The 26398-nt window shown below is 40.6% G+C and overlaps 1 protein-coding gene across 1 annotated transcript in view; it reads left to right on the top strand.

Annotated features, from left to right (window-relative positions):
- HSD17B4 (hydroxysteroid 17-beta dehydrogenase 4) overlaps nucleotides 1-21262 on the top strand; it is a 124676-nt gene extending 103414 nt beyond the window's left edge. The window contains exons 23-24 of the mRNA XM_006033942.3: nucleotides 17839-17966; nucleotides 20903-21262. Of these exons, the coding sequence (XP_006034004.1) occupies nucleotides 17839-17966; nucleotides 20903-20992 (218 nt within the window). The 3' untranslated portion in view covers nucleotides 20993-21262. The remainder of the gene's footprint in view (nucleotides 1-17838; nucleotides 17967-20902) is intronic.
- Nucleotides 21263-26398: the final 5136 nt, after the last annotated feature.

Here is a 26398-nt window from a genome sequence, read left to right as displayed (position 1 = left end):
GAAGTTTGGCACACAAAATGGGTCTGTACCCATAATAGAACAGAAGTATGACACACACAGACTGGTTTAAAAATGATGGAACCTGGTTTAAGACTTGCCTCCCCTCACCAAAGGATGAATGTGCATTCCGTTTTCTACCAACCTAAACTATGCCACTTACAGAAAACTGCATAACTTGTATCAATTCTGCCTTGAGCTTTTTGAATTTCTGTGCCTAGCCACAGTGCCATTAATTTATTATAATCCTTATTTAATTTCTGAATCTCTTTGCTATGAGTTATTGTGACTGGTGGCTTTTTGACCACCACTCTGTCTCAAATGCATGCCATTTTACAGATTGTAGCGGTAAACCTAGAGACTTTATTTTGCCGAGAAGTTTCCAATCCATCCTGGGTTGCTGTGACAGGTGAATGAATCACCCTGACTGATGTGTATGAAATGCTAGTGTCTAACACCATGAAGAGGATAGCTAGAGAGGTGCACTACTTTTGATTAAACTAAGAATTATTCTGAGCTTTCCTCCTTAATTCAATAAAACTGGGCTGGCCAGTGTCCTCTCTTTCTGCTCCATCCTGGCCTTTTATTTGCAGGGGTTTCTTCTAGCTGAGCAGGATAGCTTAAATGTTTCTGAACAAAGAGAAAATATGTTCTTTTTCTTCTTCTTTTTTTTTGTGGGTGGGGGAGGGTTGGAAATGTTTTACCAGGAATTTTATGTGTATAGGATGGCTACATTTATAGTAACTATGATTCTAAAAACACCAGTGTGTTATAGGCAGAATGAGGGTGAAGCGCACCACCTATAATTGACTGGTTATCACTTTCCATCACCACCATTGTTTTTATTTTCTTAGTATTTCTAAAAATACACATACTCTTTGGGCTTGACACACGACCTCGTGAGGTTCCCTCTAGCCCTACTTTCCTGTGATCCTGTCAATCCCTTTGAACTGATTTTTTTTTTCCTGCATGATCAGTGCCTTGCACTGTTGTGTTTTTTTTTTTTTTTTAGTAGGGTAAGCAATCCCAACTCAGCTGTTTCTGAGAAAATTAGGAGAAAATGGGTGCGTCTACACAAGACACTTTAATGTGCAGCAAATTAGCCTGCTGTGCTGCAAAGTTTCACCGTTTACATGTGCATGGCAATTAGGGTTCAGTAGACAAATTTACTGCACTGCTGGATAGTCCCATTGAAGTCAAGTGCTATCTGGCAGCGCAGTAAATTACTGTACTTCCACTCACGTATAGATGGTGACATTGGGATTAGTTTAGTCCAGCTCAAATTGAGCTGGAACAGATTCGGTCGCATTAACTGCATGTGTCAACGTGGCCAATAAGTAGTTTTGCTAAATGTTAAACCTTACCCACCTATTTTTAAACCACTTCATGCCTCCATGGATTACAGTAGAAACTTGAATTTTGATAAAGAGGATATCTTGGTGATAAAAACATGGCTTTTGTGATCTGCATGAAAATCCACCTAACTTTGTCTGAGCGACTAAGACTTGCTACTTTCTTGGTAGAGTTTATAAAGGGTTTGCTGCTACACTCTGAGTTTTTAATGAGTGTACTGATGGTGCTTGTGGAACCTTGGGTTTTGAATTCTGGGGAGGCATAGGGAGTGCAGGAGCAGCAGTTCCCGGGCCCTTTTTTTCCTAAGGGTGAAAATGCTATATTGGCAGCCTTGGGACCTTCCACTACCAGTGTTATTAATTCTGTTAAATCCTGTTTCTGGAGGCTGAGGCAGCATTTCCCCAAAATGTGGTAACTGAGAGGGCTGAACAAAATCATTTTAGGTAAGACTATAATTCTGGTCCCTGATATGATGCTCCTGAAGCTTGTCCACAGCCACATTGTTTTTCACAATGAATGCTTGAGTTCTAGGCTCATGGTTATGGCATAGTTAATCATTAAACCTCAGATCCTTCCTATGCCAGGAACAGAGCCCAGTAATGCTGGTTCCAGATATTTGTGTGCAAGACAGCACTGAAATTGTGTAAATTGCTGGCAAAATGTTACCTTTCTCTGCAGTGCCTCATGCTGGATAGTAGCCCATCAGCCACAAATTGTTACTTTAACTCAGTTGCCAGCATGTATACCAGCACCTAAAGATTCAGAAGTACCATCGCGCTCATGTTCCATGCAGTTATATTTCTGTATCATGGCTTTTCCATGGCCAGTTTATTTTAATAACATATCATGTTAAAAAAAAAAAAAAGGGGATTAAGAAGGAAAAATTAAGAACTCAAAACCTCTATAACCTCAGTGAGATTTAATTCCGCTTGCTTGTACACGTGCGTTATGATAGATATTATCAAACGTGTGGTCAGATGCTCGTTCTGCAGGATGCTAATCCATTTGCATGGTGACAGAAGGAAGCAGAGGTTGGTTTCCAGGGGAAGAAGGGTGGGGTTATGATTAGGTTAGAGCTTTTTTTGTGATTAAAGCACTGGACTGGTAATTATAGGAAATGAACTCAGCTCTCATCTGACAGAGTCCTCATGATGATAAATTCAACCATTATAATGCAAGGAACCAAACTTGTAATTGCTTAGGTAGTCTCAATTCTGACATTTTCTGACAATATTAAAAAAACAAATATTTTGGCACATTAAAGTGACCCCTTCTTCTACTGTATCAAAAATAAAAGGCTATTGTATCTGTGCTTCCTAGAATCTTCAAGGGATAGGAGTGTGAAAAAACTAAATTTTAACTTTGGAGCTTGATTCTCATGGTTAAGCACACATGCTTTTTCAAACTCTTAGCATATTTTCATGGACACATGCTGCCACTTTTTTCATAAACTGTTAGTTAATAGTGAAGATATTTTGCTCCTGATTTAATATCTATAGATCTCCTTTTAGGCTTCTCTTGCCAAGTCCACAAACATACTGTCTTTCAGGCCTTTGCTGGCAGAACTCTTCCTAGTATGAAGCTAGTTATCCAGCTGTGCTGCCTTATCTTTTAATCTTTTGACTTGTCACTTCTGCAGAACTTCTGCACTGTTGTACAGTCTGCAGCAGTTGACAGCACTACAATCTGGGCCCCACTTCTTGTTATTGTCCTGTTTGATGACTACAGCTCTAGCATCTCTAGCTAATATCTTCATATTTATATCAATATCTCATTAATATTGAGCTTCATATTAAAGAGAAAAATGAAAAAAAAGCATTACTTTAACCACTAATCTGATATTTTAATACAGTCAGCAGTTATATTTTTCCTGAACCTTCAAGCATCCTAAAGATTTTTCAGTGGTTTATAATCTATTTAATTTTAGTCAACATTTTTGCTTGGGTACCATTTTTTCTTAAGTGGATGGAACATATGGACTGGAATTGATTTTTGGTTTGTTGGTTTGTTTTAATGCAGACAATGGGGACTCTAGAAATACTGGTCAATATAACTAGCATTAACCTTTTACTTTTGATGTTAATTCAATATGTATAATAAAATCAAAGCTATATGGAATAGTTTGTCTTGCTTTCTTCCCATGGTTTTTTTTTCCTATTAAAAAAATAAGGTTATATTAAAATACATGTGCATAAACATTAAGTATTCCCACATGGATGGAACTGACTAAAATAAGACATGATGAGTCATATGAATAATTCACAACAGCAGTTGGGGGAAGACATTAGAATTGTTCACAGGGGGTGGGGAACAAAATAAGAAAAGCTACTGACTGAATAAACAGGGCTTAACTAATCACTTGAAGGTAAAGAAAAACTTTACATAAATACAGAAACATTTCAACTAGAACTAGAACATTTCAACTAAAAAATTCTTGCATATTGCAATTATTCTGTTCTTGATCTGAGCACTGGAAGAGGTCACTCAGGTTGTGGAATTTCCATCCTTGGAGGTTTTTAAGAGCCGGGTAGACAAAGTGTTGTCTGGGATGATCTAGATGGGGATGGTCCTGCTTTGAGCCAGGGGGTTGCACTAGATGATCTACCGAAGTCCCTTCCACCCTAATTTTCTATGATAGTTAAAAAGAACTTGTCAAAATCTGTCAGCATGTATGCGTCTCCATTGAATCTTTCTGTTTTATATTAGAGTAATATATAGTAACATCAACACCCTTTTTAACCAAATCCTGTTTTAAATCTTGCTTTTTCTATTTTGAATTTTTTAAATTTATCTGGAAACAATAACAGCTATTTCTTTTGAAACCAAACATGAAATTCATTCTTTTTCCCGGTGAACCATAATTAATATCACCAGTAGACTGAAGTGTAACAATGAAAGTCCAGTCCACCTTACTATTAATAGCTGCACATTTTAAGGATGAAGTTTTTCTACATCTTCGTGTGTGCGTGTATGTACGTGCATGACCCAAATCTATTATTGGTTTCTTGGAGAAAAGTGTATTTTAAGGAGAGACTTCAAGAAGAATGCAGGTTAGTGAAAGACCCAAGCATAGCTACAGTGGGAAAGCAGGGCACTGAAGATGTAGTTAATAGTACCATTTACCATTAGTTGGAATTAAACAGGAAGAGTGAATGAAGGAACAGAGAAATAGGCTACAGAGCTTAGAAGGCAAAGAAGAGAAGATTTTTTTTTTTTAATTGAGGAAATTAAGGGAAGTAATTGAAAAAGTTTGAGGCACAGTGATACATAAATGAAAGAGGGGACAAAGTACATTTACTACAGCATTTTGAATGGCCTGGAGGAGGAAGTGTGGCAGACTGAAAGGTATAACAGACTAAAAAAAAGTTACAGCTTTAGGAAGCAATTTATGACCGATCTACAGTAGACACCCTGATCTGGGAAGATTTGGTCATCTTTCCCTCTAAGCAAGGACAAATACATTATAGAATAATTTTTGTGTGTGCATCTCTGCCTTGGCTGGCCAGACCTACTGTATGCAGACACATCTCTGGTACCCGTTTTTTTTTTTTTTTTTTTTAGAAAGCTTTTAAAGTTGTCTTAAAGAGCCAGGGCAGCTGGAAGACTGATAAGCCTCCAGCTGGCCCAGATTGCCTGAGAGAGACTGGTTCAGTTGATGGGGCTTCCAGTCACAGGGGAGCACCTGGCCACACATTGTTACTGCCATGATTAAAACAAGCTACAAAGTTATTACACATTTTTGATGGAATAACTTTTGTAGCTTATGCCATGTATTGGTTGAACGTGTAGCTGGGTCACAACTTAATTAATGCATGATTACCTGGTTAATCATGCCTTAAGTGTAATGTATAGAGGGAGCGCTGGTGTCCTCTGCTCTTTTTACCTTGTACGTAGTCCAGTTCTTAGTTCCCAGTCTGCCTCCCTAACTCTCCATTCCTTGTCTAGTTCCTGCTGGTTCTGAGTCCCTAGCTCCTGATTTTCCATATTCCAGTTCTTGACTTTTGTCAAGCCTATTCGTGAGTCCTGTGCTGAACCCTGACCACCCATGCCTCGTTTTTGCCCATGAGAAGGCGCAGGAGAGAAGATTTGGGTGAGGGGGATAACTTGATCCTGATGATTCCTTCTTTTTAGTTCAGAAATTCTTATGATGGTACATTCAACACAAGTTACCTTACAACCCCATCTCAGTGCAGAATAAAGTAGAGGCATGGGATTCCAGCTTCTGGAGTCATGATTATATCAGGATCTGAACTTCCTTTACTAAGATTTATATATTATTTTACTTTCATGGTTGCAAAGGAAAAACTGAAAATGTGAACTAAGTGTCAGTGCTCCAGAGCTTGCTCATGGCCTAAAATAATAGCCGTCAAAGAGGTTAAATGCTTTTTGTATTGTATTGGGCTCTAAACCTGTACCCATGGGAAGAACAATCAACACCCATCGAACAGGCCTGTGGTGGAAGAAAAGGTAAAACTGTGCTTGGCTCATCTCCAGGACTCTTGCTGCTGAAGGAAATGTTGTGCTTTCCTTACTTCTTTTGAACACCTGCTGCTTGAGCACCTTTATTTTTTCAGGCAGTGGTGTAAAGAGGAACTCCTCCTACTGCCCTTGCTCTCATTCCTGGAGGAAAGGGAAAAGAGTCTAAGTACTACTAGTTCTTGCCTTCTAAAATGAGTGCAGTTAGAGGAAGCCCCAAATGTCTTTAAATTCATTCCTACTTGCACTATGCATGAACAAGTATCTTTTTTACTTATCTTAGGAGGCCTTTCCCATTTTCAGACTTCAGAGAAAAATACCCTCAAAGCTCCTTTAAGAAATGATGTTTAAACTTTTTCAGTGCAGGTGAGAAACCTCATTAAAGCTCCAGCCAGACTTGCATGAGAACAAATGCATCATCTACTCTAGTTCCAAGTATGAAAACATATGCACAAAAGCGATAAGGAGAGTTTATTTAATTTACATAAGTATTTTACAGTTCCGGTTCAGAAGCAGAACCCTGATGGACTGCTTTGGGTTACTGCAGGTTCTAAGTTTTATTTAACCAGCTTACCACTTTTTGTCTTCTCTCTCTAATTTTTAAATCATTTTAGATCAGGGAAGCTTAGTTGTATTGCTCCGCAGGAAAACGTCCATTTCCCTAGGAATAGATTATGAGTTTTAATAAATAAATAAATTCCTGTTCTCTTGCAATACTGTTTTTTTTGGCTGTCTGTGTTGCTCATTCACTGAAGTAGTGCTAACCTGTATCTGTAAGTTAAGAAGCTCACTCTAGAACAGTGATTCTCAGCTGGGGTGACATGACATAGCCTCGGGTACTTTGAGATCCTTTCAAGGGTGTTGAAGCATGCCCTGCAGTGTTAGCACTGTTAGGTATGACTCTACAATGTTACAAACATTTGATCTGTTGTTGTAGTATCTCAGATTTCTTTGCAACGGAAGCATTGCTTTATTATTTTTCTGTAGTAAAAAAAAGAATGAAAACTAAGGAGTTGTCATTCTCTTAATTAGTAGTTACTAAATTATCTAAATGATCTTAATTTATTTATAATGTTATTAAATAATTATGGGTTTTTTAATGGAGACCTGATTCCATACTATTTATTGGGAGAAAAAGGATAGTTTCTATGAGGGATATGAAGAAACAGGTTGTAGTCTTGATCTCAACAGTATTGAGCTATGACCATGAGCAACTGTTCTGTATCATATTGGAAGTAGGGTAGCTGGACTGCTTATGTACTTTAACATGCATTCAGGACAAGTAAAAGGGGGAAAAAATCAAATCTAGCAGAAAAGTTAAGCTAACATCTTTGTTTCCCTTAATGCTTTTTTTATACTGTTGTGCTCAACTTATAATGAAGAGGTTACTTTTATTATTTTTTTTAAATAATGCTAGTGCATGTGGATATTTTGAAAATTTGGGTAAAGGAACATATTTTCCTTATAACTGGATGAAATGTAAAATGTGCAAACCAAGAAATACTGGATTTATTCCTTTGTTGGAACCAAATTGCTAATGCATCAGGGCAAGTTAGGCTCACTCCCTGCAAAACTGTTTCTTTAAATGTTTTTTTTTTTTTTTTTTTTTTTTAAATTAAAAAACTCAGTAACTGACTTTGATTTTAATACTTATAAAATATTTACCTTCATAAAGGTCATTCCATTTTGCTGCAACTGCTATGTCTAAAGAGAACAGGAATTACTATTCAGCTTTATTAGCTTGTAGATATGGATCCCCAGAATTATACCCAGAAGCACTTGTGCACATCTGTTGGCTTTTTCCCATGTTTCTGAAGAGATTTTTTAAAATCTGTGTTAGAAACCACTTTTACTCTGTTACATTCCTCAGAAAAACGGAGCGGTTGCAAGAGAACAATGCTGAAGATGTTCTGTGCTATTGATGAGCAGATTTTTTTTTTCAAAATCTTCAGGACCTGCAGTAAAACTGTATTTTACTAGCAGTGGCAAAATTGTTTCAGAAAACTAAGTCAGTTCATTTTAAATGGTTGGATAATATAGTATTTTAGCCTTCAGTACATTTTTTTTTTTTTTTTTTTTTAAACAAAATTTTAATTTTTAGCTGGGATGTCACCATTGGTCCTCGGAGAGAGCTCCTTGACTGATATACATGCAGGATAGTTTTGATAGGGTTGTTGCTTAGTATTGAGAGCATCTTGTATGGAGAAAACAATCCATACATTGTAGTAATTAGGCAATGTCTAGACTCTTCTCTTTCTCCCAGCTAATTGATATGGAATTGATTCAGGAATCAAGAATATCTTAAAATCAAAGTCCCTATACTGTATTTACTCAAATATAAGGCAAGGGGTTTATTCCCCCCAGTCAGCATGGGGGAAAAATGCCTTATCTTAGATTTGCATATGAAGTGGAGGAGGCAGGAGGCTGCTATGGCTCTGACTCTGGCCTTGAGTTAGGTGCGCCCCCCCCCCACACACACACACTTATTCTAAGGTGCAGCTCATCTCTGGCTTGGGCTGGATTCCTTCCCAGACATAGAGTACAGGGAAACTCCTGCCTAGCAAATCATCAGTGCTGACACTGCTGCATGGCCCGGCAAGGGTTGCGCTTCTGCATGAATATGTCCCATATTTCAAAGTTTAAAAAAAAATTTGTGTGAGAGATTTTACTTCACAAATATGTTGATTTTTAGCATGTAGACCACAAAGGCTACATTAGAAAGTAAGGGTTTGTCTACACTGTAGTTGCTGCAGTGCGGTATACCAACCTAAGCTAACTCTAGGTAACTCTTTTAATATCTGTGATAGCACTGAGCTCAGCACGAGCTAGTTCAGCTTCTTAGTTAAACTATGTGACCTGTGCTGAATTTCATACTAACACAGCTACTCTTCTAGCAGTACCTGAGCTAGCTTGTTGAAAACCTTAAAGCACAACAGCACTGTACATATACTTACAGGCCCATACCTATAGGGACTCACAAAGCTGGAAAAACCTTCTCAGTCATTGAATCCAGTCTGGTGTTGCAGACAACTATGTTGGATAATCCTTATAAATTGATCAAGCTCTATCTTGGAGCTGGTTGGAAGGCTTGTACTCATCACTCCTGTTGGAAGCCTGTTACAGAATTTCACTTCTCTGGTTAGATGCCTCCTTCAGATTAAACTCCATTCTTTGCCAGTCTGTACCCATTTTGTTCTTGTTATTCAGCTTAAATAATGACAGTGCTTCTCTTTGCCTAATAGTTACCCTGGATGTATTTATAGTGTTATCCTATCTCATAGAAATCATAAAGAAGTAGGGCTAGAAGAGACTTTCATAGGTCATCTAGTCCAATCCCCTGCCTGAGGTAGGATCATTCCTATCCAAACCATCCTATACAATTCCATAATCTAACCTCTTAGTAAAACTAACATTAACCCTGACACAACAGGGTACCAGGGCAGCCAACATACTTCTTCTCAGCCTGCATTTTGCTAGGCTGACAGGGTCAACATCTTAGTATCCCTCATAATATAGGTTCTCATTTCCTGAATCGTTCTTGTTAACTCTCCTCTGCAACTGTTCCAGCTTGAATTAATTTTCCTTGAACATGGGTAACCATAATTATATATCCTATTCCAAATGAAGGCTTAACAACACCTTCTCTAGCATCTTCAGTATGTCTCTGTGTCTCATGAAAGTATCTCACCTCATTTGCTTTCTGCAGTGTTGAAGACATAAAAAGTTTGAGAAGTGCATATGATGTCATGATGCTTCAGGTTTTTGTGCAGAGGGAAAAAAGTGCGGCGTTTTATGTGCAGAGCACGTTCTTGTGTAGCTACTGAGAATTTGTCTGCTTTTGTAAACATCTGGCAGCTGCCTTGCATTTTAACATACTAGAAAGTTTGAAGTGGTTTTTCTGTATTTTGGGAAATACAAGTAGATATAATGATAAAGTACAGGTGCTGTTCCTTTTTCAATTTTTAAGCAAAACTTTGAGATGAGTTGAGGTTGAATATAGCTTCTCACTGATTCATACAGTGCTATGACTGCACCGGGCTTTTCAAGGTGTATAGGAGCTTACAAGACAGGTTTAGTTACTAACTGACAAAAGATGACAAACTAGATGGGTTGGGTGGAGCAGGAGGATGAAGGGTTTGAACAATAAAGCTAATAGAAATTACATGAAAAATTAAAGACTGGAAAATCTGGGGACTTATTGTCCAAGTTCCAACACTATGCTAACTCTTACCGCATGCCACCTCCTCCTGATGACAAAACTTAAGCATGTTAAGTACATGGGGGGCAATCAGGCTGTTAGTTTATTCAGTCTTAGGTATAAAGAAAGGCTTATAAATATCTTGGCTAGTGTGTATAGGCTACTCATGGGGTTTCAGCTTTGTTTCAACCAAATACAAAGCCGCAAACAGTCTGCAGTAATTTACTCTTCCTACGTCAGAAGTGAATGAATGTACTGGTGTTTTTGTTTGTGGCTTAAATATAGATCAGTGCTGCTCATGTTACTTACAGGTTCCATCAGTCAGGCTCTTTTGGCAGATTTCATAAAGTCTCTGGGGCATAAGTAGAGACGCATTTAAGAACACATGACAGCTAAGCTGTGTTGACATAACCTGAGGAGCTTTTTAACCACTATGCAATTCACATTTCATGACTCACTGGAATTTTATATGCTCCACCTGCTTAGCCTATGGAAGCAGTAGTTTAAAAAGCTTGCTTATGATCCTTTAACTTTACAAAAGAGGTTATAGATAAAAAAGGATTTTACATAGCTTATAGCTGAGAACAGGAAAGGTGAAAGGGAAGTTTCTACAACTCCCAATATGTTTCTGACGTTTTACTGATGATAGTAGTTCTTCAACGAACATGCTGTTGCTAGCTTTGTAACCCAAATGTTTCGTTCGAATGTGGCATTATTTCATGAAAAACTGAACATGAAGCTTATTAGAGACCAGACATAAAGCAAAGCTAGTTTAATCTAGCTTCTAGCTAAGTGTTGTCCAGTCTGAGGTAAATACAAAAACCAAACAAAAATATAGGAGTCAGATTCAATCTGTTTTGCTGATTAGATGTTTGTTAACATGGTGATGAAACTTGTTTTTTAACGAAATATTTTTAACCCGTCCTATTTATATTATTGTATTTTAGATCAAAGTGTATTTTTTTACCCTCTTGTATACAGATCTAGGAATGACTAAGAATAATAAGCCTACAGTTGATATTCTGAGCCACTCTGTTACTCTCCTTTAAAGTGAACTGAACCCCAGCTTCCTGGGTGGTGCTGCGGGTACACCTCTGTTAAGTTTTGTGCCTGTTATCTGCACTAAGAACAACCAGTCAAAAAGCCTGAGGCTGAATCGATTCAGTCTTTGCAGGTTAACCTAAAATGTACAGATTAAATTGAAATGGAAATGAACAGACATTTAGCTTTGATTCAGAAAATGCAGCCACGTGCTTGCAGTTGCTCAGGCCAGAAGCTGGGGCTGCTTGAGCACAGCTCTCTGGCTGTGTGTTTACTTCCTCTTTCTGCTGCCCCCGAGGTCTCTGGGATTTGCAGGCCAGAATCACAGCAGCAGGACTCAGCAGGGTTGTTCATCATTTCCTCTTCCTGCTTCTAGGTGCCTCTGGGATTTGTAGTTCACAGTTGCAGCCAGCAGTAAATTTGAGCAGGGGAAGGGGTATTTAACACCCCTCCCTTGCCCCAGACTCCAGCCAGGGTTTGTCGGGGGGGGGGCAGTCCCCCACCCCTGTAGACTAGGGATGCTTGTCCCGTCCCTGCCCCCCCTGCCCCCCTTGTCAGCCAACCCTCACTGCTCCAGCTGGGGAGCAGAGGGGCGAGGCCAGCCCTGATCTCTGGAGCAGATGGCACAGCCCAGGAAAGTGTGGTGGGAAGCTGGGGGACTGTGATTTAACTTGAACCAGGAAGGGGTCTGGGACAGAAGTTTCATGATTTGGTTTGACCCACATCAGTTAAGTCTGATACTACATTCAACCAGGATTATCTTAAACCAGTTTCAGCCATTTTGTATCTGGTTTATGTGCACTGAGCTTCTCTCCTGTTACAGGTTTAAACCAGTTTCTGATTACTTAAACCGGTTTATCTCTAAATTCTGTCCCAGCCTTGGACATTTTAGGAAAATAAGCTTGTTGTGATGCTCGAGGCATTCCATGGCTTTCCTCCCTCTCCAAGGCAAGGGTTTTTTGTGCTATCTTGTATTGGACCACTGTATAGTTGGGAGGGGTGCTTGATCCCAAGCGCTTGTCTAGCAGTTCTTCCTACTATATACTTGACTCAGTAGAAGGTATCACAAAAAAAATCTCCCTTGTCCCTTATGTATTTCCTGGTCCATCAAAGCTACAACAATGCTCCAAGTCGACCATATGATTTCTTTTCCATTTGTGAAGTATGGGGCTTCTCCTTCATCCCTATCTTTTTTTTAATTTCCCTGCAGAGTTGGTGGCCCATACCAGACTGAAGTCGTAACATACAAGAATAACTATTAAAACTCTATACTTCAAGTGGGGATGTGAACAAGCATATGCTTGTAGCAGCTTGGAAGTGGATGCGGGGAGCATCTGCTCAGGAACACTAAGCAGCTGGTGCAGGGTCACTGTTTTGTGTAGTTGCACAAGTGTAGCAAAACCAGCTTTATCTCGGGTCAATGTTGGGGCAGTTTAGCTCAGTTATACTGCTAAAGGGTCATGCACACCAAACAATTATAGCATAACAGCTGCTACTGTGAAGCAGCTCCCCCTCCCTTTTTGAAGCCACTAGGTATGTATGTTTGTCCATATGCTGAGTTCTCACTGGACATTAACATGCAACAAAATTGATACTTTTAGGACAAGCCGACTCTGAGTTTTAGGAGGGTAAGCAAATTTTAGAACAGTGGCAAGAAAATGATAGGTTTTGGTTTGCTTTGCTTTGTTTTATTTTAACATAGTTGGTCCAATTTAACTGAAGCTTTCAGGAAAAAAAAATCTATGGGGAGTAAGAGCATGCAAGACAGTTGACACAGAAAGCAGTTTCCAAAATGCTAGGGAATTTATAATCTGTCCAATAAAGAGCTGTCTAACAGTCTTAACACTGGTGGAAGTGCAGGGACTCTGTAATCAGAGATGTCATGTCCTTACAGAAACATCATCCAAGTGATTTTGTTTTTACATGCAGGGAGTGGAAAAGCCGGAGGAGAGAGCAAAAAGAATGGCTGGGAATTTTCAAAATGTGAAAAATGAATTGGCAATGCATGTCCTGTCATAATATTCTTCTAAACAAGTGGCACAATACCTGACAGTTTGTAGCCTTGTAGTAGATTATTTTGGCAGGACATTTTATGTGCAGAAATAGGACTTTGAAATACAGCACAATGAGAGGAATTGCTGAGTCTCTAAGGAAGAGAAAGGTATTTGGCAAAGGTTTAAGATTATTCTTTTTAAATCAGGCAAAAAAGCTGTATTGTATAGAGTGGGCAAAAATTGAAAACACAAGTTCCAAGCACACTGTCTGACTTCTCATGAAAAGAAAACAGAAATCTTAATGCTAAAAAAAAAAATCTCTAGACCTCATTTATTTTAAAAAATTGTTTCTTTTGCAACTTTTGTAGTATCCAGCAAATCTTAAATATTATGCAGTTAGTGCTTTATTTATTATAATTGCTGAATAAGAGAATTACTGTGAATTTCTTTGGTGGTGTTAGAGTGACGTAGCTATGATGGTTCAGGAAATATGCAAGAGGCAAGTCTTTTTGAGTGTTTATCTTTTATTAGACCAACTACATGGTTGGGATACACTTAAACAAGCTTTGGGTGCAGTTGTTTCACCTTCAAGTCTGTGCAAATAGTAGGTACAGTGAAAAATTAAAAAGAGTTTATGGGGCTGAGAAATTCCCAGGGGCAGTGGATGAACAAATCACAGAGGAAAGGACAGCTTGTTTAGTAGAAGATCATGACCTTTCAAGAAGGAAGAGGATTGCTGTTGCCTTTAGTGTAAAGAAACTGGAATCTACCTGGCTCCAGATCTGTGTCCTGAAGTTAATATCCATGTTCAGTCCTTGGTTCTTAGTGTGCAAATTTTTGTTCCCAGGCTCACCTTTTGAAGGTATTTTTTAAATTTTCCTTGAGCATAAGGAAACTGAGCTCAAAATGGAGTGGATGTGTGTGAAAAAGCATTCTGCTGCATGTGTTGGTGTGTCTGTCTTGCATCTTTTTCTGTGATCATTCATTCTGATGAATAATTTAGAATAGTTTCACCCACGCAGTTTCTATGAGGGCATTTGGTACAGTGGATGAGATTATACTATGGTTTTTGGGATAGGAATGAGTAAGGTCTATGGGTTATGACGGGTTGGTTCACTGTTGGGGGGGGGTGATTCTTATAGCAGTGTAGATTTGCTGACATTTTCCACCTATTGTTAAGGCAAGACTGTGTCACATGTGATGTCTCTTGAAGAGCAGGGAGTTTGCTTTTTGATAAGTTGGGTTAGGGTAGGGAGTTTGAAAGCCAGAAGTGGAGCATGGGAGGTCATGCAGGTGAGGGTAGGGGCTGCAGGGGGGTTCTTTTTGTGTTGTACCTGATTTAATGCAAGTCTTTTGGGTGACTTTTTCAAAGACATGATCTATATCTCAGCTGTACTGTCCTTGTATGAAGGCAGATTTCAAGATGGATATTGTTAGGATTCTCTGCCGAGCAGAAGTGGTAGTATGTGGGCCTGACAATAGATTACAGCTTTTTTTGAGTGTGCTTAGGATGATTGTTGGTTTTGTGGATGCAAGTATAGTGGTCTGTAGCTTTTTTTGTGTGTGCATATAATGGTTTGTGGGGTGCCATCCTAGGTTTGGATCATCATACCCAAAATGTTAATAGGAATATTCTAGGGACAATTTGATTGAGGGGTGATAGTTGTTAAACCTGTGGTGGAAGTCTAGTAAGTGAGTCCAGGAGTTCAGTGCAAGTGAGGAAAATATCAGCTTTGAAATGCAAGTAGAGTATAGGTTTGATAGTGCAGTTTTCTAAGAATTACTTATATCAGGTGGCTCATGAAGAGGTTGACCTATTGAGAGGCAGTTCTTTCTTTATTTTACCTACAGCTGTTCCCGTGGTTTGAAGAAAATGATGATTGTTGAAAATTAAGTTGTGGGTTAGGATGAAGTAGACAATTTGTGCAACGTGCTGTGGCAAATCTAAGTATAATCCAAGTATTTAGGGTGGCAGCTGTGCTTTTCATGGTGTGGGATATTGGTGTACAAACTGGTGACAACCATGGTTACAAGTATAACCTTCTTGAAGAGGTGGTCAGTGTTCAGGATATTAAGGAAGTTGGTTGTGCCATGTTTAAAAAAAACAACAACCAAAAACCTTGCTTTTTGAGGCTAGGGACAGACATTACATGTGCACTGGTTTAAGTAATCAGAAACTGGTTTAAACCTGTAACCGCAGAAGGTCAGTGCACATAAACCAGTTTTAGGCATTTTGAAACTGGTTTAAGGTAAACCTAGTTCAATGTAGTATCAGACTTAACTGATTTGGGTCAAACTGGTTTATGCAGTGTCTGTCCCAGACCCCTTCCTGATCTAAGTTAAATCACAGTCCCTCAGCATCCCAGCATGCTCTCTGGGCTGGGCTCTCTCCTCCAGCGGAGCAGGGCTGGCCCTGCCCCTCTGTGCTTTAACCTAAGAAGGGGCAGGGACATGGTGAGACACCAGCTGGCCTCGCCCCGTTAAGGCAAAGTGGGCAGGGAGAGGGTTAAATCTTCCCTCCTTCCCCTTCCCCCACAGCCGGGGCCTGCCCTTCTGCTGGAGAGGAGGGGGTGGCTGGGGCTGGCAGACCCTGGCTGTGGTCTCTGGGGATAGAAGGGATAAAGAGAGGAATTAATCCTGTCCCTGTCCCGTTCACCTTAATGGGGCTGTGCTAGGTTGGCGTCAGGCCATGTCCTGCCGCTGGAGTAGTGGGGGGATGGGGACGGGCAGCAGCTTTTGTCAGACTCCCCAGGAGGGGGTTTATTCCCCACTTCCCTTCCATGCTTTGCAGGCAGGAACCACAGCTGTCCCAGAATGGCCCCATTAAGTCTAAGGGGGCAGGGAGGGAATTAATTCCCTCCCCCCTGCCCCAAAACCACGAGAATGCAGCTGGGGCAGAGAGTAACCTGCAAAGATTGAATCAATTTAGGCCTGCGCTTTTTGAATGTCTGTCCCTAGCCTGAGTGGCAAGTGGTTTCAGAGTAGTTTCTTTGAATCCTGATAGCAATAAGGGTAATATAGTTGGAAGTGATGCGTCTGCCAGATCCCTATCCATCCATATTTCTGTTAAGCTTTTGAAGATTCCACGCTTGTCATCAACTTGAGACTTGTATCGGAAACTTTCTCAAAGCTGTAACTTTGTTTTTCCCCAAGAGACAGGTGATTTTGCTTAATATTGAGCTGTCTTCCCTTGCTTAAGCAGATGTTTTGCTGTCCTGGCATAGAGCAGTTTAATCTTGTCCTTTTATGTTCACTCTTCCTTCCAAAAATCTATTAATCATTTCCAGTGCTAACTATACTGTCAGCATAATTGCAAATGATATCATGGGATCGCACGTACCGTGTGTGCATATGGCTAGGACAAAAAGCTCTCATGAGAGGCTATTTTGTAGCAGATAAATTTATTGTAATGCACATGTGCATAGCATTTAATTTTGCTGGATGACAGTTTTGTATTTTGGCCTGGATAAACTCATGCAAACTGTAGATTTTTATGGAGGCAGCCATGTGTAGAAATACACAATCTGGGGTCTGCTATCTAACCAAGTGGAGAATACAGGTTTTTGCAAAAATCTGAACAGCTTGTCAAACCATACAATTCGATTGCTACCTTGAGGATAATTTATTGCCCTCAAAACTACCATTTCATGCTAGGTAGATTTGTTTGGCATGTCAGGTAGTGTAAATGATGAAAAGTAATAGCACAATTATGTAGCTTTTTATGATTAATGTTGCAATAATTCATTAAAAACACTTGAGTGCAGGATTTAAAAAAATATTTAGTTACTTAACTCCCCTTGGTTGCCCCAATAGCTTTGTAGTTGGAATTTATGCATGTGGTCATCAGGCAATGCATCTTTCAGGTCCCCCGCTTTACACTTTTTTCTTCCCTTAAGAAATCTGGTGAGAAGTTAATAATTAAAACTGCTGATGGATGTAACCCCTCCCCCCAAAAAACCAAACCAAACCAACAACTCAGCACTTTACCAGAAGAAGAACCATGTTAGTTTGATCCCACTCCCCAGCATCTGTATAGATCGGGTGCTTCAGCAGGGCTTTTTGGTACTTTTAGCTGATTCAATCAGGCCCCACTAAAGCACTTGATCCATACAGACATTGGGAGAGCTGGGTCAAATTAATGTGATGCCTCCAGAGACTACCTGAGCAGAGTGCAGGACCTGGGGCAAGTCAGCCTGTGCGGGGCCCTGCCCCCAAAACCACGCACCCTGGATGTGAAGAAGGAAGCACCAGGGGGAGGTGCTGGCGAACGGCGGGATGCGAAGCTGGCAGTGGTGGCACAGAGTCGCTCCAGCTGCTCTGCCTGACTCTGCGGGGCCTGGGATGGTCGTCCCTATTTGCTCCTAACCCCCCCCCCCCGGGAATAGGGACAGCCCTGGATGCTTCTTTTGGGCATGCACTGTGCTTGGTGCAGGGGCATGCTAAGCTGAAAGTAAAGTGCTGTTTTTTCCACATCTGTAAGCACCCATATTGACAAAGTGCAATTTGAAAGTAAGGTCCCATTTAACTGCCAGTCTTTTGACATCAGGTTTAGATCGCGCCTCCCAAGGTGTTTTATTATAAGACGCATCAATTTATTTTAGTTTTAGAATCTTTTTTTTCCTTTTTGTTTAGAAAAAAGTATAGATTTCCAGAATTGGTGGCAACTTAAAGCTATGTGTAGAGTAGATGTAGTAATAGATTACTAATATGGCTCTCTTTGCTCTCTTGCCTTTTTAAAAAAACAAACAACCCACACCTAACCTTACTCTCTTTCCATAGCTATTGACTTGAAAAATGGTTCTGGAACAGTATATCAAGGCCCTGCACAGGGTTCTGCTGATACCATCTTTACTCTCTCTGATGAAGACTTCATGGAGGTGGTCAAAGGCAATTTAAATCCACAAAAGGTAACATTTTGCCATGTTACTTGACACATCTTTATTTATTCCACTCTGAAACATCTCAGTAATCCAGTTTCTAATCTGCAGATAATCCGAGCGAAAAGACGGTCTTGTTTGATGTTAATGTGACGAGCCCTGTGCTTCTCTAGAGGGTTCTTCCTCTGTGTACAGTGATCACCATTATAGACCCCCAGTTATCACAATATGTATAAGACACGACATCATTTCCCTTTTCTAGTTGTAGAGAAATAAAAGAGATCTCTTAGATACCATTCTGAATGACTTGTATAAACTCGGTGAATATGCTAATACTCTGACACACAAAACTAATATTTTGTCTGTTATGAATATAATAAATAATATAGTAAAGAAGAAGAACCTATTATTGTTCTTTTTGGGACTGTGCATCTCTTTTATGAGCAAACACAGATGTATTAAAACTGAACACAGTCCCTCCAGTGCTAGGCAGTTTGCATATGGAAAGAATCGAGATGTGTAAAATGGAATCTTCATTTTACTATTTTCAGCAGTTCTTCCTGAGTTATTTAAAATCATTACAACTGCCTGTTATACCTCTAATATAATTTTATTCAGATTATAGATTAAAAATTGGTTAAATGTAAAATCTTAATTAGTTCTTCCTGTATTAGGTAAAGAAACTGAGGTTGAGTACTCGGAATCTAAAATTGATCATTTGTTGCATATTTTATGCAACACCTATATAACTGCATAAGCAACAGTAAAAATTGTTTGTCGCCTTTTGCATAAAGCAAGCAAACTCCTGAACAAACAAAACCATTCACTTGCATATCTTACTGTTTTAAAGATTAAAGTGATTGCAGTTCATGTATATTATTTGCAGTTAGCCACTGATATTTTGTTTATTTCTACCTAAAGAAACCTCGACTTCTATCCACATTCCCTACAACTGTTGCCTTCAGTTTATTGGTGAACTTACTAGGACAGAGGCAGGCAAAACGTGGCCCGTGGGCCGCATCCGGCCCACCAGGCCATTCTATCTGGCCCACAGGGCCCCTAAATGTTTTTACTAAATTAATATTTATTCACCCACATCTGCCTATCAAAGCTGATAGGAACCAGGGGCAGTAAGGCCCAGAGGGAGCTCTCAGCAGGCTTGGGCAACTCAGCCCTGCCCACCCCCAGCCAGTTCCTTGCTTTCCTGCCCCCGGCCTGCTACAGCCCCACTGGAGTGGCTGTGGCTACAGGGGGGAGGGGTGTGTGGGTGTGTGTGTGTGTGTGCGCGCACGCACGCGTGCATGCGTGCTGGCTCGGGGCAGTGTGTGTGTGTGTGTGCGCGCGTATGCATGTGCAAGCACAGACTCGGGGGCAGTGTGTATGCAGGGTCGGGGGAGTGTTTGTGTATGCAGGCGCGGGGACAGAGTGTGTGTGCGCGCGCGCAGGCTCGGGGACAAAGTGTGTGTGTGTGTGTGTGTGCAGGCTTGGGGACAGTGTGGGTGTGCGTATGCATGCAGGCAGGCTCAGGGGCTGTGTGTGTTCAGAGGGCGAGTCCCACAAGCACACCCCACCATACACATGCACACATAACCCTCTCACCCTGCCATACACAAACCCCGGCCACCCTTCCCCCACACGCAGCCCCCACAGACCCCATACGCACTCGCACCCCACATATTCACACACGTACCTGCATGCTCAATCACGTCTATGTACATGACACAAACCCATGTAAATCAAGACAAAAATATTTTTTAAAATCAAATTAATGAGTGTTGTAGATGTTTGCTTGTTAGAATATAATTTGGTCTTTTTCTGGTTCCGAGATGGCAAAACCCCTTGCTGAAAGAAGTACTTATGGGGGCAAGGGGAGGTGCTTCAGGTGGCAAAGGTCAGGGGTTAGAGGGTGGGACTTCTGGTCACAAGATGGTGACCAGGGGGCAAGGCTACCCATGCAGCCCTTGACAGCTTGTTAAAACTTGGTAAGCAGCCATCCACTCAAAATAATTGCCCACCCCTGTACTAGGAGCAGAGTAGGATTCACTGCTTTTTTTTTTTTTCCTGTCCCCTGAAGTTGTAGTAGTAATGTGATACATCCGCATGCCTTGCATTCTGAGGGGCATGGCAGAATGATAGTGGGGCCTTTCATGTCTATGCTAAATTCTGGCAGTGAACACTTTGGGCACCTATACATGAGCAGCAAGGCTTCTCCCACGCGCTGTAATTGATTGATCAAGTCTGCTACAGCATGGTAATTACCGCACTGCAGCAGACTCCAGCATCCTGTGTATCAACATCCCTGTGCTTAAAAATGGTGGTGGAGGCACTTTAAAGCTTGTTCAATGAGCTTTAGTTAGCACCTCCTCCACCACGTTTAAGCACAGGGACGCTGATGCAAAGACACTCTGGGCACTTTAATTGGAGTAGCTCTCGGAGCCACTCTAAATAAAGTGCCCCTCCCCCTGGAGCACACGTATAAATGCCCTTTAAGAGCGGATTGCTTGAGAGATCTTAGAAAACAAAATCCTTGCACACCTCCTTCAGCAAACATTTTGTCTTCCCCACACTTTCTCTAATCACTAGTTTTCTGTATGCTAGCCAAGTGCAGGAGAATAGGGTTGGGGTACAGGCAACTAACCCTGAATGCCAAAAAGTATGGTTTGCAAAGCACTTTTGGATGTTGCTGATTCCTTTTCTAAATCAGTGCCCAGGTCTGGTGCCCTTCTTTCCTGCCCTACCTAAGCTACTGCTAGTGATACTAGATGTCATATGTGGTGAGGCTTAAAGTGTCTTTTATGTATAACTAATTGACTTTGCTTGGTGAGGATTTTTTCACTAAAACTTGAATAAAAGTAAATCTCGATGTACTTTCAAAAACAGACATTTTGAAATTGGTCAAACAGTTGACGAACACTTACGTGTGGTGTTTTTTTTGTTTTGTTTTGTTTTCCTTCTGTGTCCTGCAGGCATTCTTTTCTGGTAAACTCAGACTGAAAGGTAATATTATGCTGAGCCAGAAGCTGGAGATGATTCTCAAAGATTATGCCAAACTCTGAATTGTTTGAGGGCCTCCTACAGTAGTCGCCTTAGAAGAGCAAGAACGGCTGTCATCTCAGAAACAGAGTTTGAAACTTTCTGGAGCATTATGCAGATTTCTTACTATGTTCTGATTCACTTTACTGCTAATATAAAAGTTGATTTGATTGTTGCAGGGGCAAAAAATGATGAATCTAACTAGTATCTTCTGTTCCTCAGTAAAAGTAAAGAATCATATTTCTGTCATATCATAACTTTATCTAAATAAAACTGATGTAGTTCGTACAGAATTTATATATATTTCTATATTAATTCTGAAGAGAAATTAAATTAAGAAAACACTTTAGTGCCTCCTTCCATTTGTCTGGAGTCTTCTTTAATCTTGCTGTCGTTTTCTCACTCTCTCTCTCTCTTTCTCTCTCACACTGCCTATCAAAAGAAAGGCCTTACTTTTTATATTTAGTTCACTGGCTCTTTGTGGCCTCCTGTAATCATCTGATAACTAGAAATTGGCTTTAATCATTAACTTTGAGTCTGCATTTTTTTTATGTCCACCAGAAAATGGTCTGCATTTTTTTTCTATGTAGATGAGAAGGTTCTTGGATTTTGGTACTGTGTCATTATACTCAGATGGTTTGTCATTTACACAAATTTACTTTTAATATTATACCAATTAAATGAAAATTCACTGAGTGTTTCTGTGTAAGCCCCTTATATTAATTAGATGTTTCTTGCAGTGCATTTTTGAAAGCTTTGTACTTCTGTCTAAGAAAATGACATGCTGTAATAAAGCATGTTGGGGAAAAAGCTGTTGGCTGATCCTGGGGTGGACAGGACAGGGAATGGATCACTACACGTATACTCTGTTCATACACTCTCCCTCTTAAAACATCTATTTGTCACTGTCAGAGATAAGGCACTGGACCAGATGGAGTATTGGTGCAAGCCAGTATGGCACTTTTAATGTTCTCAAGGAGGAATGTCAAAAGATGTGGCCTGTGGAGCCACACCATCCAGCCCCTGGTGCTGGCTCTGGATCTGAGTTGACCCAAACATGGCACGTGCCAGACTGGCCTCATGTGCAGGTCCTGGATATGTGCAGCCTGCGGTATTCACTCCAGGACCCATGCAGAGAGCCAGTCTGGGACCCCCCTGCATATTGGATCCAGTGGCCTTGACGTGCATTCTAGCTGGTCCAGGGGAAGTGCCATATGCAGTGCAAGCCCTGGAGCAGGTGCCAGGTGTAGCACTCGCTTTGGACTGACTGGAGTGGGCATCATGCGCATGTATCCTGCACTGGTTGGAGCAGGTGCTGTCAGTGCTGGATCCAGCATGGGTGAGGGGCATCCGTGGTCCCAGTCTGGCCTGCTGGGTCATCCCCAGGCTGGTCCTACACTGCTGTTCTAAAAGGACACTCCTGTTCTAAAAGGCTTGCAGCATTATTCCTTCTGTTGTTCCTCCTGTTACCTACTGCACAAGTAAGCCAAGGTTTGCAGGTATATAATAAGCATAGTAGAATTTAGGAGTGTAGTAAATCCCTCAGGCTGTTACCACTTATTGTCACACCAGCAGCTGAGGTAAAATGTGTTGGCTTGTAAGACAGGTTGTATGTTGATGATTTAAATTATTATCTGCTATTGCTGCTATGTATGTTACTAGCACTTGTTTCCACAAGCGTATAACATGAAGGAAGTAGTAGCTCCCTGTATCTTGAAATCATCTGGAATCTTTTTTATATGACATTTTCTCTGTATCTTGCTTGGTCTTTTGCTGTCTCTGTGACTCTTTAGTGACTTTTGCTTAACAATTATAGGAAACTGGGTAAAATGAATCTATACAGGTGATAATTAGTTAGTGCATTGGGGAGAGCTTAAAGCAGTTAGCAGCCATTCTTTGTGGAGAGCTTTTCAGCTGAAAGGCATTAGATTGCTGAAAATCTCAATTGCACAGCACCAAAGGCTGGTAGCAGAGTCAGTCTACTTTGATTTACAGAAATCATTCTCTGGAGGGCTGGCATAAGGGCAGTGAAAGACTTTTTGCTACATGAGACAAATCTAGGCCTATTTCAGAACAGGAAAGAGGTAATTGTCCATGGCACATTGAAGGAGTTTTTATTGCTGTTTTTAGGAGGATGATTTGTGGCTGTGGGCTGCTTGAAATTGTGGGACAGTTGTGTGGGCCATTAGGGACAATTGTTTGCTTATGAACACAGCAGACTGGACTTCATGGCCCAGGAGGTCCCCTCCTGTCTTGTGTCCCTATGATTCTAGATGAATGACCCAGAGGTGCTAAACCTAGCACTATCTCCATCTTTTTTCCATTTTATTAATAAAACAGTACAGCAGCTCCCCCTGCACCAGCAATAAGGCATGATGGGATCTGATGCCCAATCTCACAATCACTCCTCCTGCCATGTACATGTGGCATGGCAGGATGTGTGGTTGTTGAGGCCGTGCTTCAGATGTGATTGTACTTTTCAATGTCTGTCAGTGGCCTTAGGTTGTCTTTCTTTTTGATTCTAGATCATTCTGCTCTCTCTCATGGTCCCCTGCATGTCATTTCTTCCTCCTTTTCTACCAGAACTGGCTTTTTTTCTCTCTTGCTGCTACCTTATTTTTTCTTTGCTTCTCTACAGTTCCTCAGCTCTTCCTCATCAACTAGCTCATTATAGATTTCTTCTGCCTTGTTCTTGTGGTCACATTCTTTTGTGGATGATCTAGGAGTCTCCTCTTCAGATCCTTTTTTTTTAAATAGATGTCTGCAAATACTTGAGGTAGCTGTGCAGCCTTTTCTGCTCTCTCCTCCTCTTTCAAATCTACATGTGAATTCTATCATTGTCCCCAGCTCCATCTCAACCTCTCAGTCATCCTCCATGAATTCTAGTGAGGAACAATTCAGATGTAAATGGATTCTATTGAATATCCACTGAAAGATTATGAATTCTGCACGCAGTCATTTTTGTTGTTTCATATCCTACTTTACTTCTAGCACTCTCTTTGTAGCCATTAGAGTTGTCTCTTCCCAGTTCTTTTTATAAAGCAAAAGGACAACCCTGCCCCTATTTGCTGTATTGTTTGCTGGATATCTCTCACCTTGGTTTACCACTCTTATTTTTCTTTATATAAGCTTCTAAAACATACCATATTCACAGTGTTGGACAGCTGCAAGGAATTTTTCCTTGTATTTTGCAAATTAGTTAGTAATATTCTGAGTCGGGGCTGTCCAATTAGCAGGCATGAGCTGTATCCTGCCTGCTAGGGGTTAATGTGTGGTGCTCAAGCTCTTGCCTAGCTGCCATTCCTTTTCTTCTCCCCCTCTCATGAGGAGGAGACTCAGGCCTGTGGGGCAGTGTATCATGGTAGGCGGGGGTCCAGTGAGTTTGCTGCTGGCATGGTGGTGGCAGCACAGGGAGGGGGGAGTTGCACACCACCCATGTGGCGGTGATGGCAGGCTGCACACAGCAGGCATCTTGGGCGGTTTGTGTAGCGTATGGGCCCTATGGCGTGCAGCTTGCATGTTGTGTGGCCCAGTGTCCATTAGTGGTGTAGTGTGGGCCCCAGCTTCTCTGAAGCTGGACAGCCTTGTTCTAACTGTGGTTTGACAGCTTGGCTTACCATATGGAAGAAGCAATATTCTATAATTTGAACTCCTAACTTCTCTGCTCAGTGTTGCAGTATTAAATAGGACGCTAGAGCAAACAAAATCTGGCGCTGTGAAGCCAGTTAATTTCATTTGAGCTTGGAAAATCCAAATGTACACCAGCATATACCAGTGTACACTCTTAGAATGCAAACTGAATTAAGGAATGAACAGCATTTTAACTGCTTTCAGGATTTCTCCCCCTCCCCATCCCCTCTTCTCTCTGTATTATCCCTTTATTTCTGGGGATGGGAACAGTTAAGTAGCATTGCATAGCTTCCCTGGCCCACCACTTGCAAATTAACACAAGTGGCTGGCTGGCTAATATGTGCCAGTTTTGGCTGGCTAATGTATGCCAGTGTATCAACAGCATTGTCAACAGAAGTGTTCAAACAGAATAAAAAATATATATATATTGTGTTCATTGTGTGCTTTTATTTAGAGACTAGGTTTTAAAGCGTTTTCTCCACTATCAGAATTGTCATTTAAGAGAGAAACTTGAGAATCTTGCTTTACTTCAAGAGCTGCAGCTCATAGAAGCCATTCAATATAGTGAGTAAATTACTAGAGTTGGCAGCCCCCCCCCCGATTTGTTCTTGTATGCTTTCCTTTGGTGTTACTACGGCACCATTGGATGTGATGGGAACATAGTCTAATCCAAAAGAAATATCATTTTAATTATTCATGAACTTCTTCAGGTTTGGGAAAGAGCCACAAGAATTGGGTTGCTGTGGAATTTTCCTTATCGCCTTATATGCAGTGGTGATAAATGGGAAATGTGTGGTGCATTTGTGGGAGATGCGTAGTATTGTTGTACTTTCTTATTCACAATTTGCAGAATACGATTATATATAGACCATAGCCATATTGCTGCTGATGTTTGACTGACTGACGCTGTTCAACAAGGTCTCCTATCCAATATGAGTCGAGCAGCTTTGGATGATTTAATGATATGGCTTTCTTCATGTCTAAAATTGAAAGCACTCATATTATGTTTAGAGGTTAATTATAGATGTTAATATGCTTAAGTGCTTGTCCAAAGGACAAATGTGCAGCATCCATGAGACAGTTTAGATTGGAGTATTTTTAAATGACATTGGCTTGACAAAGGCATAATAAGAGCAGCCTCTGCTCCACCACAGCCCAAGAATGAAGGGCAGAAATTGTGTTAGTCATTAAGAAAGCATTGGGGTATGTAGAAGTTTGCACAGCTTTTTGACTAGTTAATGATAATGCTGTCTCTCCTGACTCTTCTGCATTTGCTATCATATCCATTTCCATTTGAATGTATTAAAGTGGAACACTTATTTTTCAAAGAGCATAAAATGATTTTGCACAAATAATGTACTTATCTCTTGCAATGTATGGTTATAGCTTGTCATTTTTTTGTGATATGTACAAAAAAGGCATAGGAACCTGCTAATATACATCATAGAGGATATTAATACACAAAATGTCAAGTATTCCAGCAATTAAGTTATATTGGAGATCTTTTCTTCAGCAAAGCTTTGGCTGTATGATTTGAGAAGAAGAAACTCACAAAAGAAAAAACTTACACTAGGAAGAAAAAATAGCAAAAAAAGAGTTCTGCATCAACAGATGAAACAAAATCTGTTGTAAAGAAGGTAAAATCTATCACAGCTGTTTATCTTTGTTTCTTGTATGTGACACATTTCTGCTATGCAAGTGATCTATCTGTTGTCTAATGATGTCACATTTGGACTTTTTTGGATCATCTGTTGTTCCATTATAAAAAATTGTGTATATTAGAATGCTGAAGAGACACA

Source organism: Alligator sinensis, unplaced genomic scaffold (assembly GCF_000455745.1).
Source record: "Alligator sinensis unplaced genomic scaffold, ASM45574v1 scaffold418_2, whole genome shotgun sequence".
NCBI classification, from domain to species: Eukaryota; Metazoa; Chordata; order Crocodylia; family Alligatoridae; genus Alligator; species Alligator sinensis.
This window is presented reverse-complemented; position numbering and strand designations above follow the sequence as displayed.